A 14,095-nucleotide genomic window follows, 5' to 3' on the forward strand; every position below is an offset into this window, starting at 1 on the left:
CTACACGAGAGAAAAGAAGAATGACGAAGAGGAGAGGAACATGAAGAAACACATGGAGTATGATGAGGATCAACTGAAAGATGTTCTGTCGCCTGCGGATTGAGACGAGAATAAGAGAAGCAGTGCGGTGCTCTCAGCCCCTGTCAAACCCTTGGGGTCGCCGACCTCGAACACCTGTCTCTTATACACATCTAGATGTGTATAAGAGACAGGCAAACCCTTGGGGTCGCCGACCTCGAACACAACTCCAAAGACATCTCAGAGTACTTGACCTTGAGGAGCGGGAAGCACTCTCTTCCAAAGTGAATCCAAGTTCACGGAATCTCTATCTGACGGAAGGCTCTGAAATAATACCACTCTATTACTTGCATGAGAATGACTCAGGCGTATAAGAAGCAATGTTTTCTAAGCAAACATATCTGCCATAACCAAACACAGAAAACACATTTAAATCTAGGAGTGCAGATTATTGTGCTTTTTGGGGTAATACACTCCAATCACTAATGTTTCATTTTGGAAGCTTTATAACATTATATAAACTATAACAGGTATACAGCATTAAAACAGGATCAGAATGAATATATGAGTTTGCTTCCAAAAATGTCCCTGGTCACACATACCAAATATAGAATTATACAAATATCTATTCTGTTTGATCATGTGCAACAGATAATCTAACATTAACCCTACAACATAGACAGTTTCTGCTTTCAACCTCCAAAGCCTTGAAACAGTACAGTCATGTGTTTCAACAAGTCGATAAAAGTCATACAGACAGACTTACAGTCATCTTTAGATGGATAGCGAGGAACGGCAGGCTTGTTCTGGTTCCTGAAAGAGTATCTGCCTTTCTTGTTCTGCAGAAATTTCTTCATCTTGTATCAGACTTGATCAAACTGCAGGTGGCCTGCCTGTGAGCTAGTATCCAACCTGGTTCCCTAACTGTATCACAAGAGTAAAAAAAAAACTCGGACCAGAACAACAACCCCCATTTAAACAAGAGGGGTTGCCAATTAAAAATAACTTATATTCAGAGTCTTCCACAGAGTCATCCACATTGCCACCTCAACACGAGAAAAGGGTGACAGTGCATGAAACACCGGTGAAGACTTGACACAGAGTGGCTCCAGCATCTCCTCTCAGAATGTGCCCTTGCAGTCCTCCAGCCCGTTTACACAGTGTTAATCATAAAACTGGGACACCCTCGCTCCACTCCGCTCCTTAATAAAACCTCTCTCCAAAAAGGGTATTGTGAGGCCCCATTTTCTTCTATAAATACTCCTCTGTCTCTTTTCCTGCTCTCTCTCACGGCTAGGTACCTCTCCAAGGGACGGAGACTGGCCCAGAATCACTGTGTGTGTGTCGATCGGCGAGGGGTCGATGAGCACACTAATTGGAGCGTCTGCCTGGGCGCGTTAATATGTGGTGTGTATTGTAGTGTATGTGTGCTGGTGTATAAGTGTGTGCCACAATGCTCAGTCCCATTGAGAAGGAGCAGGGGCAATTTAAGACTTTGCTCTGGATTAGTGGGATTACAGGCTGAATCTTAAACTCCCCCTCCACCCCCGATCAGGATAGGGACACATGCCCCCCTTCACTAGGGTTAGGGTTGTGGAGATATCCACGGACTCAGTCACAGTGGTGCGTATGTATGCCTCTGATCTGGGTTACTTTAAAACATTGCTGCAGCAGCCTGTCCCTGAGGCAATTTACAGTAAGAAAGAGTATTGGGAAACATAGGGGCAATCAGTAGGATAGTTAGTTAGGCACATGGCCCTCAGTCAATAGTAATTGAGCACTGCCAGTGAGTTGTGCTATATATGTCAGTGCATGTGCAGTACATGAATTCAAAACGGAAAAGGTTCATCACACACGCAATACAGATCATTTAATTACTGATCAGAGGAGGGTGTAACAATAAACCTACACAAAATAGCAGGGGGTTAATGAGAGGGGTTCATTGTAGAGAGACTTTTATTGGAGATGAGGGACTTTATGGAGCATGGTACAGGGCTGCTGTGAGAGTAGTTTTCCGTTTTTCTTCTAAATGAAATCAGTAATAACATTGTAATAGCATAGTAATAACAAATGGATGTAGTAACAGTAATAACACATGGCCTATAATTGGCCTAAATACTGTACAATAGTATGTATACTAAGACAGCTACGTAAATTACTTATTTTCCAACAGAAAACAGCAGAAGTGGAAACAGTACCCATGTCATATTTAAGTTAAAGAAACAGCACAGCCCTGGTTATACATACAGGGCCAGGTGAATTATTCTCCAGCCATGCTTGTATCTCCAAATACACACTGTTCCCCTCAATCAAACTCTCATCTTACACCTCGCTCAAGATGGTCACTTCACATGTATAGAGGAATAAGGAAGAGCAAGTGAGAGCAAGTGACACTATACAGGTCACTGAGCCTGAGCCGACATTACGTCGTTTAAAGCAGAGACGACTAGAACAAAATGACAGCAATATTCATTCCCACAGCCAAACAATCAAGTCATTTAGATACTGAAACAAATGATTACAACTGCGAGAGTTGATAGCTGCTGAAACTATCATCATGTAACAACAGCCTAAATTGAAGCAGCTTGTGACTCAGTGTGGAAGTGAAGAAAATGTGGAGATTCCCAACACTAAACAAACTGTGGAGTCTACAACCAACATTATTATTTTAGAAAGAGTAGAATAAGATGCAGTCTTACCTTTCAAGTCCCCGAGAAGATGAAGGAATACACTACAGAGCAAGTGCCTCTAAGTAACACTCCTCTCACTAACTGTAATGTGTAACATGAGAGCAGGGCCTGTTTGAAAATGCAGGCAAAGCCCAGCAACCAGATCCAACAGCTTGTGTCATCATGATGTATTTTGTGTTGTGTGCAACTGAGGAGCAGGTGCACAATATTGAAGAGTTCATGAATGTTCAATGTGTAGTCAATTTGCAAAAAGCTTAAGTTAATGTAAAGTCAAACAAGTCTAAAGCAATTTAGTCTAACTGAATTGAATTTAGGAACTTGACTGTGAATTACTAACAACAAACCTTTCCATGCATAACATAAAATATCAATAATTAATTACTTATAATGTATCCATTTGTTTACAATGTGTCGAGTAACAGTCCATCATAAGCCGAGAAGCAACACTAACGTTTTTTGACGTCACACCAGCAACAGCTGTGCTAATCGTCCCGGATGTTACAGAGCAATGGTAGATGTTCTGAGAAACAAGGGACTTTTTGGTAGTTTGAGTCCTGTGGGTTTTGAATATGGAGGTCGAGAACGGGAGGTGGATAGACGTCAAGTACAAAAAAGGAAAACAGTATTTCAGTAGCGTTGAAGAAGGCGGAAAAGTTGAAGAAACAAAGGGGGAAAAACCTGGGACAAGAGAGGATGTTGAGAGAGAAGTACAAAAATGAAAAAATGTAATTTAGTAGCTCAGAACTTGAGACTGATGAGAGTGACATAGAGTTTGAAGGAGGAGCGGATCGGAGCTGCAAGGTTTTGAGTTTGATATGCCTGTGAAGAGTGGGAAGAAAGGAAAGGATAACAGAGATGATTCTTTCCCAGTGGGAGTGAGATTTTTGTAGAGAATGGATCCTTGCCCTCTGACTGATCCATATCTGGTGTCAGGTTGGGTGAAGAAGAGTTTGGGGACTGTTTAGTCAGTGAAAGTAAATTGAAGTGGACTCGTGATGTTTTTTTCAGTTTCTTCTGTCCAGAGGGAGCAGGCGCTCCGCACCACATGCCTAGGGACAAGATCTGTGACTTGCTTTGATCTCTGGAGCAGGGCACTGTTGAAAGGAGTCATAACTGGGGTGGTGTTAAGGGTTGAGGAGGATCAACTAAAATGGAAGATTCCCGGTGTCTGTGACGCCCGCCGTTTGGTGTGACGCAGACCCGGTGGAGAGCGTTGTGAAACAGAGAAGACACTGTCTGTACTGTTAAGCTTTGATGCTGAGTCTTTACCCGACAAAGTCAAGTTAGGATGTGTCAGTTATCCCATGAGAGCTTTTGTCCTGAACCCATTATGGTGTTTTAGGTGCCAAGCTTATGGTCATGTTGCAGCAGTGTGTAGCAGGGAGATTCCTAGATGTGAGAAGTGTGCAGGAGGGCCTGAGACAAAGGAATGTGTAGTATCGGTGGAAAAATGTGTGTGTGTTAACTGTAGGGGACCCATAGTGTTGGAGATTAGAAGTGTCTGGTGAGAGAAAGACAGGTTGAGGTTGCCAGGATCAGCTCAGTGTCATATGCTGAGGCAGTAAAGAGAGTAGTAGAGGAAGATGGGTCCAGGGCGAGGGATCCTAAGAGGCTCCCTTGTGAGTAGGCAGAGGCTAATAGAGAGTGATAGGAATAACATGTGCTTCAGAAAGGTTGGTTTATTAAGGTTGGTGTAGCTGAGCTGTTGTAGGATCAGATAGGGCCAAGTAGTGGAATAGTGGTGAGGTTTTAATAGGTGTAGGGTTAGTTGATAGGGCAATTATTCTTCCCTTTTCACCGGCCTAACACTACAGTACAATAGGTGGCGGTATATGCACCTCTCGGTTGCGATCTGCCAATTCAAATTTAAAGTAGTAGAAGAACAGCTGCGCTATAAAAACAATGTTAGAAACGTTAGCAACATGCTACGGAAGTTTTCCATTTTGTATCGCAAAGTATAATGGATTTATACTATAGTCCAGTTGGGAGCGGTAATGCGACATATTGGATGCCAACCGCTGTTAAACTCCACCGATCTGACCGATGAAGAAGAAGAATGCTACGGAAGTGAAGACACCCACACCGTGCAAGAAAATGGTCCAAGGAAGTTAATGAAGTTTACTGCAACGCTAGTTAAGGCACACATTTAAATTATGAATTGTACATCCCACAAAGAGGGTAAGTAACAAGGTGACTCGATTAAGTAAGTAGCTAACTCTCAGCTACTGTTCAACTAGGCTAGCTATGTCAGTGAAATGTGGAAGGAAGCACTAGCTTGTTAACCTGTCGTTGCTAACCAACCTGAGCACCTGCGTCTTTTAACATTAGCAAAGGTTTAATAATTACATTTACTTACACTACGATGATAAGTTAGCTAAACGTTAGTTATTTCTAGTCAGTCGGTGCTTGACAGCCAGTTATCTAACAGTAGGCTGTTTCCTACGATGTTCCTGACATGTTTCCTATTCTGACAGGTTAACAAATGGATTTCCTCACACTATTTGCTATCTATGTGGTGGTTGTGCTGACCTGCATTGCCTTGGTTTGTAAATATTCTGGTCAGCAACAAACTCCTTTTGGTTTACTTTTCGACTCGGTGACAAAGGTAAGATAGAGTACCAGAGTACGGCACTTCTCGAAAGGTACACAAAGTGGTGCTATAGCGCCATTGTAATTATAGCCATAACCATAGAGATGTTCATTTATGAAAGTATGCTCTTATTTTGTTTGACAGGTAATAGCACCTTGGACACCACTATGGCTTCGAAACTTTACACAGAGGACCTTGCACATGCTATTTCATCAACGGTAAGTGAACAACCTGGAAATCACAACTTAAATGTTTTATTTATTTTTTAGGACTGTCCCGACTAAAAACAGTCTTCTGTTCTTTCAACCAATCGACTGGTTGAAATTTTAAAACGTGTAGTTTTCCATATATAGACACACCGTATGTGTTTTAATAAAATCACCAAGGCTATATGAAGTCTACTGAGCTTGTCTGACGCTTTAAGCACACTGTGATTAAATAATTAAGACACACACATGACTCAAGGGAGCCAGAGATAGCCTAACCAGAAGAAAAAAAACATGTTCCCGAACTACCACCTCCCACTACTGCTGGACTTCGCAGATTCTGCCATTACCCTCGCAAAATCGCCGGTAATGGGCTACACCAGGGGTCAGCAACCTTTTACATTTGGAGTGCCAATTTAATTGACAATTTCTACCGATCTGCGTGCCAGTTATGATTACATTTTCGTGGAACTGTTTCATTTGTTTTATAATAAAGTATTCATATCGCAAAATCATTGTCATGTGTGATTAATAAAAATGCTATGAAAATGAGGCTATACAAATCTAGAAGTAACTTCTATTGACATTGCCAACTATGTAAAAATAGCCTACATAAAAAAAGCCAACAAATTACAACATTGCAGCTTGCAGGTAGAACATATCCCGATTATCTTTAAAAAATAAAATAAAATCACATTGGTTGTTATGCATGGCCTTTCTGCAAGGAACTTAAAACATTGTATCAACTTGGTCCATTCAGCCCTGCTAACAAACTTGCAACATTGTATAAAAAATGTTGGACTCTCAGTTTCCCACACCAGTGAGCTCCGGACAGACACAGCTGTAGGCTATTTGTACAAGGGAAAATAATTTCAGGTAGGTCTATTTTATGACTTTCCCACCTGATCAGAGAATTACATTTTCTTTCTCTTTTACACCGAGTGGTTATCGCAAGGGAGAGAGCTGGAAAGATTGAGGAACTATTGTCATTCTCAATGGATATTAAAAAATACTTGCTGTTTTGAATTTAAAATATATTTTTTTAGAAGCTCTACAGCACATTAGTGGTGGTGAGTTAAGACAATCAGAAATACTATCAGATCCCCAAATGGGCACATTTATAAGCCTATATTTGCCGACTCGTAAATGGAATGAAACAAACCTAAACTTGTTTCTCACAAGTGTAGCCTAGGTTGTGTGCTCTGCAAACAAAGTTGTCATTTGACAATAAGAATTGTAAAATAATAATATATTGACATTAACAGAAATTACAGTAACTAAATAAACATTTGTAGATTAGAAATTATGGGAATTAAAGGGAAATGTACTACTGGTGTGCCATCCCCGCAGCCTCTGCAATGGATTAGTCCACAGGCGTCAATCAAGACATGGCAGAATTTAGTTGTTTTCTTTGCAACTTCCCAACTAAAAAATGATCGGTTGAACAACAGCCTGTCGACTAAATGGGGTCAACCCTAGTTTTGAAAATTGTTATATTGAATAGATTTTAAAAAACACAGTCCCTCTGATTAACTGTTTGCCATTGTCTCCTCATAGGAACAGAATGTTTATCTATCTCCATATCTTACTGGAGGGCGCCGTGTACACAGAGTTCACCTATGAGGTGTTTGGATACTGCAGGGACATGGACACCACTCTCTCCAGCCTATCAGTCCCTTATGTTCTACTGGTGGTCAAATCCTGCTTCTTCTACCTCTGCATTAGAAGGGAACCTGGTAAGTCAACTATAACCCAGACTAGGGCCTATTTAGTAGACAGAAAATCACAACATAGTAATGTATTATCTGAAGTGAACGTTCTGTAAAGTTTCCTCCTGAGGAATATCATGACACCTACTGAACAGGCTCCTGCTAGTCCTTTTATAAACTCTTATGGATGCACATTGTATTGTGCAATACAATCCCACCATGAATATAATTTAAGTACGCTCTTTCTCTGTAGGTACAGTTACAAAGAAGCGACATGCTGGTCAGCTCCAGGTATACCCATATGACAAGAGGATGTTCCACCCAGGAGTCTGCTGTCCAACCTGTCAGCTGGTCAAACCTGCTCGCTCAAAACACTGTAGTAAGTAGTACAGATTTGGCTTTTAGTCACAGGCATTAGATCTAATACTGTACCTTTGAATGTCTACTATATAGGCATAGTACAGTTTATAAACTATACTTCTCAGAACAGCGTATAACATCCTAAGATGTATTGTTACATAATAATGTATAACTGCTACTATTATTTGCTCTAAACTGTATTGACTAGCCAATGTGTTCCCCTTGTTTTGTCAAGGAGTCTGCAATAGGTGTGTACAGCGCTTCGACCACCACTGTGTCTGGGTCAACAACTGCATCGGCGCTCAGAACACCCGGTACTTCCTTCTCTACCTGCTGAGTGTGTGTGCCATGGCAGCAGACATGGCACTACTGACGGTGGACATGTTACTGCACGCTGTAATGCGGTCAGGCATCCTACAAGCCCGTTACATAGATGATGATGGGCAGCAACAGCAGGCAGGGATGCTCTTTGTCATACAGGTGAAAGACTGGACATACAGACACACACACAATGATATCGGTGCCTGATGTTTACATGGAGTTAGTATTTCCTTCTGCCTGTTTAAACCCAGCAAGTCTGATTTAATTCATTTAAATATGAATGTCATGAATTAAATCCTATCTAGTTCCATTAATGTGCCACAGAAATCACCACACACTTTGTCTCAGTTTACAGATGTACTATTTATTTTTTATTATATTTTAAATTCACTTCCCACATATAGACTGAGTGTACAAAACATTAAGAACTCTTCCCCCACGCCCATTTTCTCCTCAGAATAACCTCAATTCGGCAGGGCATGGACTCTACTACAAGGTGTCGAAAGCATTCCACAGGGATGCTGGCCCATGTTGACTCCAATGCTTCCCACAGGTTGGCTGGATGTCCTTTGGGTGGTGGACCGTTATTGATACACATGGGAAACTGTTGAGTGTGGGAAAACCCAGCAGCATTGCCGTTCTTGACACAAATCGGTGCGCCTGGCACCTACTTACGTACCCCATTCAAAGGCACTTAAATATTTTGTGTAGCTCATTCACCCTCTGAATTGAACACATACACAATCCATGTCTCAAGGCTTAAAAATCCTTCTTTAAGCTGCCTCCTCTCCTCCCCTTCATCTACACTGATTTGAAGTGGATCATAGCTTTTACCTGGATTCAGCTGGTCAGTCTCATGGAAAGAGCAGGTGTTAATATTTTGTACACTCAGTGTATATTTCCTCTGCCTCTCCCCAGCACCTGTTCCTGACCTTCCCCAGGATCGTGTTTATGCTGGGCTTCCTAGTCTTCGTCTTCCTGCTCCTGGCGGGCTACGCCATGTTCCACTCCTACCTAGCTCTGGTCAACCAGACCTCCAACGAGTGGTACAAGGGACGAGGGAATGTCTGCCAGCACTGCCACCCCTCACCTTCACCTGACCACCTCTGTGGTCTGCCAGCCTCTGACCAGTCCAAAAGGTGGTTCTATAGTAGAGGGGTGCTTAGAAACCTGGGGGAGATATTTTTCCCCCTCCGTCCCGTGCAGAGAAAAGATAATTGAGTTCAACACTAGCTACAGTAGCTACAGTACTGAATGTTTGTCATTTATATTTATTTTTTAAAGATATTGTTGTTGGTATGTGGATTTTGGGGATTTTAAATATTTTTCTAACTGGCAATAAAGGTTGTTTACACTTTTTCCCTGTTGTCTGTTCCTTGAGATGAATTTGCAGATGATCTATGCCTATCAAGTTTAATTGTGTATTAGAGGAAGTAAGGATGCATATCATGCCTACAGGTAATTCATTTTCATTCAGACATGCATTTGGAGCTTTGCTCGCTGCTTGCACAACATACCCAGCCATCACCAACCATGTCTTTAAGACTAAAATGAAGACGTCTTTAGACACGTCTTGGAAATATGTCTTGAGACGTTTTATTAGTTCTAAATACTAATCATTCACTCCAGAACTCATGCACAAATTGACCTGCACACCAAATCAAAGTAATCTAGATTTATTGACAATTAAGAGGCAGAAGCAACAAAATAATTTGGTAAAGGTGTTATAGAACTCCAAACAACTATCTTCAAGTCTTTACAGCCAGATAGTCATCTCTTGTTTGGAGATCTCAGAGCTTCTATTGCTTAATCTGCTGGAAAATATGTAGTTATGTATCATATAAATACAGCAACTTCAATAACAATACTGCCTCTACCCTGCTATTTTCTTGTACCTTAATTCTGAATAGCTCACCTGAAGCAGAAAGCCCTACCATCCACGAGGGCTTAATGTTTGACACCAGATAGGACCCTAGTTTTATTCTATTTCTAGTGTGAAAATAGAAAGAATCTGTTAAGTACTGTTCTCGTGGGAAGAAATTAACATTACATGTGTCTTGTTCATTTTTGGATGCACTGCTCTCACTTGTATTTGCTGGGTGACCGCTTACCTTGATTGAGTCGGAGCTGTTGACATGTATTCCATCCTTATATCCTGACAAAAGAGAAATGGGTCATGTTCATTACACAATAACTATTAAAGCACGTGTGAAAGCAAAAAGCAGATACAAGCATCCAGTCATAATTTACCTCGTCAGCATATTCATGCATAGAGGTTAGCACTCCGATAAATCCAGTCTACTCTGCAGCATGTGAGGTTGATCAACAAAACAAAAACATCTAATCCACCAGCCATTTATTTTGGGCATATATTTCATGTAACATTTAGATGTATTCTCTATTAAATAAAACTGCACAGAAAAGACAAGAATTGCAGTCAGGTGTTAGAGTAGATCAGCTTTGTCTCAACATGTCTTGAAACATCTTTATATAATCAGATGGTGATGACTGAGCTATCACCGAGGTTGAGACATTTGACATGATCCCTTCTCCTCTTTCTGATCCCGCATGGACTTCATGGGCAACTGAAAAAAGTAACATGCCTTTCAGAGATTGAACTAGCTAGCTACATCGTTTTTTACTATAATTGCTATGCTAGCTAATGACAGTTGTTAGCTACTAGATAGCTTTTAGCTACTAGATAGCTAACCAGAGTCTGCATAATATAAAACAAGATGTCATTAACATATTTCTTCATATGGACAAAATATTGTTTGGGCTAAACATGCATTACATATTAAAATACTTTTGTAACAGTTTGTAAATCCTCCAGGTCGTTTTTGAGTCTTGCATCATCTGTCAATTGACTGAAGAATGATCCACGAATTTGAAATGTTCAACATTCCAAAATAAAATGTCTCAAGACATAACACTATTTTACGTCCCAGAGTATGAGGTTGATCCGCAAGGAACCTAGGGGGTGTGTTCGTAAATTGCGCTGTTGTCGTTCGTAAATTCAGAGCGTTACCGGATTGTCTGTTCATAAATTGGACACTGGACGCTCTGGCGGAGGAGTAGGGTTGATCCTAGCGTTCTGACCTCACAACGGCAGTCAAGCACCCAAGCTAACTGGCTAACGTTGACTAACTTGCTAGCTACTGTCAGACACAAATGAGAGAACACCTCACTCTGACCATTTTACTCGCCCTAGCAGAGCTGGTTAGGCTGTTTTCATGTTATCCATATCGTTGGTGACTGTAACTGTGCTGCTGGCAACAATTTAATTACGTTTTTTGCCGACGTTTACTGACAATGGTCATATTCAACGTGTTGCACGTTTGTAAATGCATCAGTTATTCAGCGCTCTTGCACACAGACGAGAGTGCTCTGAAATCGTACATAGCCAAAGTTAATTTACGAACGCACCCTTAACCTGTATATTTTGAACCTAGCAAGGAACCCGGAAAAGGGCACATGGATGCTCGTGTCACTTTAAACCGGTGCGGAAGTGTGTTACAGTATGGATTTGATGCAATGATATAAGGTCAGGAAACTTCGCAATAAATCGTTATTGAAGACACCAAATGATTCAACTGCAAGATCAAACGAAATAGTACTCGTGCTTAAATTGAATGTCATATTACTTCGGGGTGATTGTTCTTGTACATTTTGCGCTAAACATCGTGGCTAGTCTGCAAGAAAGTGGTAGCATACAGTAGCTAGCCAGTTATTTTTGGACACTGACTGATCGAGGAACAAGAGATACCGGTAGCTGACAGTACGCATACGTTTTCCCAATGGCTGTGTCAAAATGCACCCGGCTGAACGGTTCCTTAATAAAGCAAATGTTAGATTCTGTGGACAGTGTCCTCTTTGACTGTGATGGTGTCATCTGGCGAGGGGATCAGGCGATCCCTGGCGCCCCTGACGTTATCAACCTGCTCAAGAAGAATGGAAAGAAAGTGTTTTTCGTCACCAACAACAGCACTAAAACTAGAAAGATGTATGCAGACAAACTGGCATTGATGGGATTCAACGCAACTGAGGATGAGGTGTTTGGAACGGCGTACTGCTCTGCAATGTACCTAAAACATGTCTCCAGACTACAGGGCAAAGTGTATCTCATAGGAAGCAATGCAATGAGGCAGGAACTAGAAAAGGTTGGGATCCAACAGACAGGTGTGGGGCCTGATCTGATATCAGGTGTCCAGATCGATTGGGCAAACGTGCCCCTGGACCCTGAGGTGAAGGCTGTGGTTGTTGGGTTTGATGAGCACTTCAGTTACATGAAACTGAACAGAGCCCTGCAGTACCTCAACAACCCTGACTGTCTACTGGTGGGAACCAACACTGACACCAGACTGCCCCTGGAAGGAGGCAAAGCTGTCCCAGGTAAGTAGGATGTTGTCTGTGCAGAGACAACAGCTGGAGTATGAGCCAACAAGACTGTGGTTACCGTACACATGGAGTGCACACCATCTGTGCCACAACGGGCCAGACCTCTGGCATAGTCCGTAGTGCTCACATACAGGGAGGCTACATGAGTGCTGTGCTAATGATCTTTAGTAGCTTACAGAGAGCCAGTGTGATGCGATAACATGAGGGGTTTTCCACTGCCCCAAGTCAGATCTTTCATCTCTTACTGTATGTTTGAGCATGTGTCAACAACACTGAATGTCTTCCCCTCTCTGTCTCCACCAGGGACGGGCTGTATCCTGAAGGCTGTGGAGACCGCAGCCCAGCGCCAGGCCCAGACGGTGGGAAAGCCCAACCACTTCATGTACGACTGTGTGGCCAGCCAGTTCGGCCTGGACCGCACCCGCTGCCTCATGGTGGGGGACCGGTTGGACACGGACATTCTGCTGGGGTCCAACTGTGGCCTGAAGACCCTGCTGACCCTGACCGGGGTGTCCACTGTGGCCGACGCTGAGGCCCATCAGGAGAGTGGCTGTCCAAAACGCCTTGGGATGGTACCTGACTACTACGTAGAGAGTATTGCAGAACTTCTGCCTGCTCTACAAGGATAACCAGTCAGGGCGTGGAAAAGAAAAATAGGTTTTTATCTCAGTGAGACTTTAGCCTTAATAGATGATAATTCGATTAATATTGATTAATTATAAAGGACCGTTAAGGACTGTGTGCGTCTGAAAACCCAGGCTTGTTTCCGGATTACAGATGTGAAAATTCAGGAAGGTACAGAGAGTTAATCAACTGCTTCGATTATACTAAGACTGCAACAGAACAAACCTATATTAAAGTTATTTTAACTACAGTATGCTATGGCTGAATATATATATATATTCAAGATATACAGCCGGTGTAGCCGACTCCTCATGGAGAGCTACTGGGTGTGCAAGCCTTTGTTCCAGCCCTGCTGTAATGCACCACATTAATTCACCAGAAAAAAAGGAAACAAATAGCAGGGCTGGAACAAAAGCCTGCCCAGCACACCCAGTAGCTCTCCAGGACGAGGGTTAGCCACTCCTGATTTCCAGCGTTGATAAATGGATTTCGATTTTTTTTCAAATGAGTTGTTCAGGAAATGGTAGAGAAGTATGTGCTGTGTGTTTGGGTGAAAAGGAAGAAGGGCTATGCAAGGCCTGTGTTCTTTGCTCAATATCCCTCTGTAGCAATGATCTCAAACACAGTCGGAGGAAATGTGTACACACTCCTTTTGGGTATTTCCCTCATCTGTGTGCATACATTTGAAATCACATCACTCAATATTTATCAAGGCAGAGAGCTATGCAGAAATACAGTAAACTGGAGTACAGTGACAATTCATCAGGAATTATATATCTTATGTTGTCCACTCTCACGTTCACTGTACCAATGCTGTGTTTATTGCCACTTACATTACCCATTCACGTGAGGAAGTATACATAAACTGGGTTATACTCTTATTGTATCCTGATGTATTGTAAAAATAGAACTACCTTTTGTTCCCATTCAATTAGGTTAGGGGTTTGCGCAATAATCAATGATCTTGTTAAGTGTGTTTTAATGTAACATAATGTCAGTCTTCTTAGTAACTAAGTGTCTATAATACGTTAGATTGTCTGTACTGCCAATACAATAATCAAACTACTGTATCATCCTCTGTCCTTGACAACAGTATTCACCTTGACTCAAGTCAATCAAACACTGATAAAAAATAAACATACCTTTTCCAAAATTAAAGGCTTCCCTGTGGATTGTGTT

The 14,095-nt window shown here is 41.9% G+C and overlaps 2 protein-coding genes and 1 long non-coding RNA gene across 4 annotated transcripts; 2 read left to right on the forward strand and 1 right to left on the reverse strand.

The window, feature by feature from the left end:
• The first annotated feature begins 4,582 nt into the window (after positions 1–4,582).
• On the forward strand, positions 4,583–9,253 carry zdhhc4 (zinc finger DHHC-type palmitoyltransferase 4). The gene is made up of 7 exons (XM_023993373.1): positions 4,583–4,886; positions 5,183–5,313; positions 5,443–5,516; positions 7,062–7,240; positions 7,467–7,592; positions 7,809–8,053; positions 8,813–9,253. Exons 2-7 carry the CDS (start codon positions 5,191–5,193, stop codon positions 9,113–9,115), a joined length of 1,050 nt encoding a protein of 349 aa, XP_023849141.1. The 5' UTR covers positions 4,583–4,886; positions 5,183–5,190; the 3' UTR covers positions 9,116–9,253.
• A 301-nt stretch (positions 9,254–9,554) lies between these two features.
• LOC111967926 (uncharacterized) lies at positions 9,555–11,352 on the reverse strand. Of its 2 annotated transcripts, XR_002877806.2 has the most exons (4): positions 10,145–11,024; positions 10,006–10,049; positions 9,810–9,883; positions 9,555–9,705 (listed from the first exon to the last, which is right to left on the reverse strand). It is a non-coding gene; the product is annotated as an uncharacterized lncRNA (long non-coding RNA). The 2 variants fall into 2 exon arrangements; XR_002877805.2 differs by having other exon boundaries at positions 10,006–11,352.
• Positions 11,352–14,074, forward strand: pgp (phosphoglycolate phosphatase). Its single transcript, XM_023993376.2, has 2 exons — positions 11,352–12,286; positions 12,596–14,074. The coding sequence occupies exons 1-2, from the start codon at positions 11,692–11,694 to the stop codon at positions 12,919–12,921; spliced, it is 921 nt and encodes a 306-aa protein (XP_023849144.1). The 5' UTR covers positions 11,352–11,691; the 3' UTR covers positions 12,922–14,074.
• Positions 14,075–14,095: the final 21 nt, after the last annotated feature.

The sequence above is a fragment of the Salvelinus sp. IW2-2015 genome, linkage group LG8, assembly GCF_002910315.2.
Source record: "Salvelinus sp. IW2-2015 linkage group LG8, ASM291031v2, whole genome shotgun sequence".
Taxonomy (NCBI): domain Eukaryota; kingdom Metazoa; phylum Chordata; class Actinopteri; order Salmoniformes; family Salmonidae; genus Salvelinus; species Salvelinus sp. IW2-2015.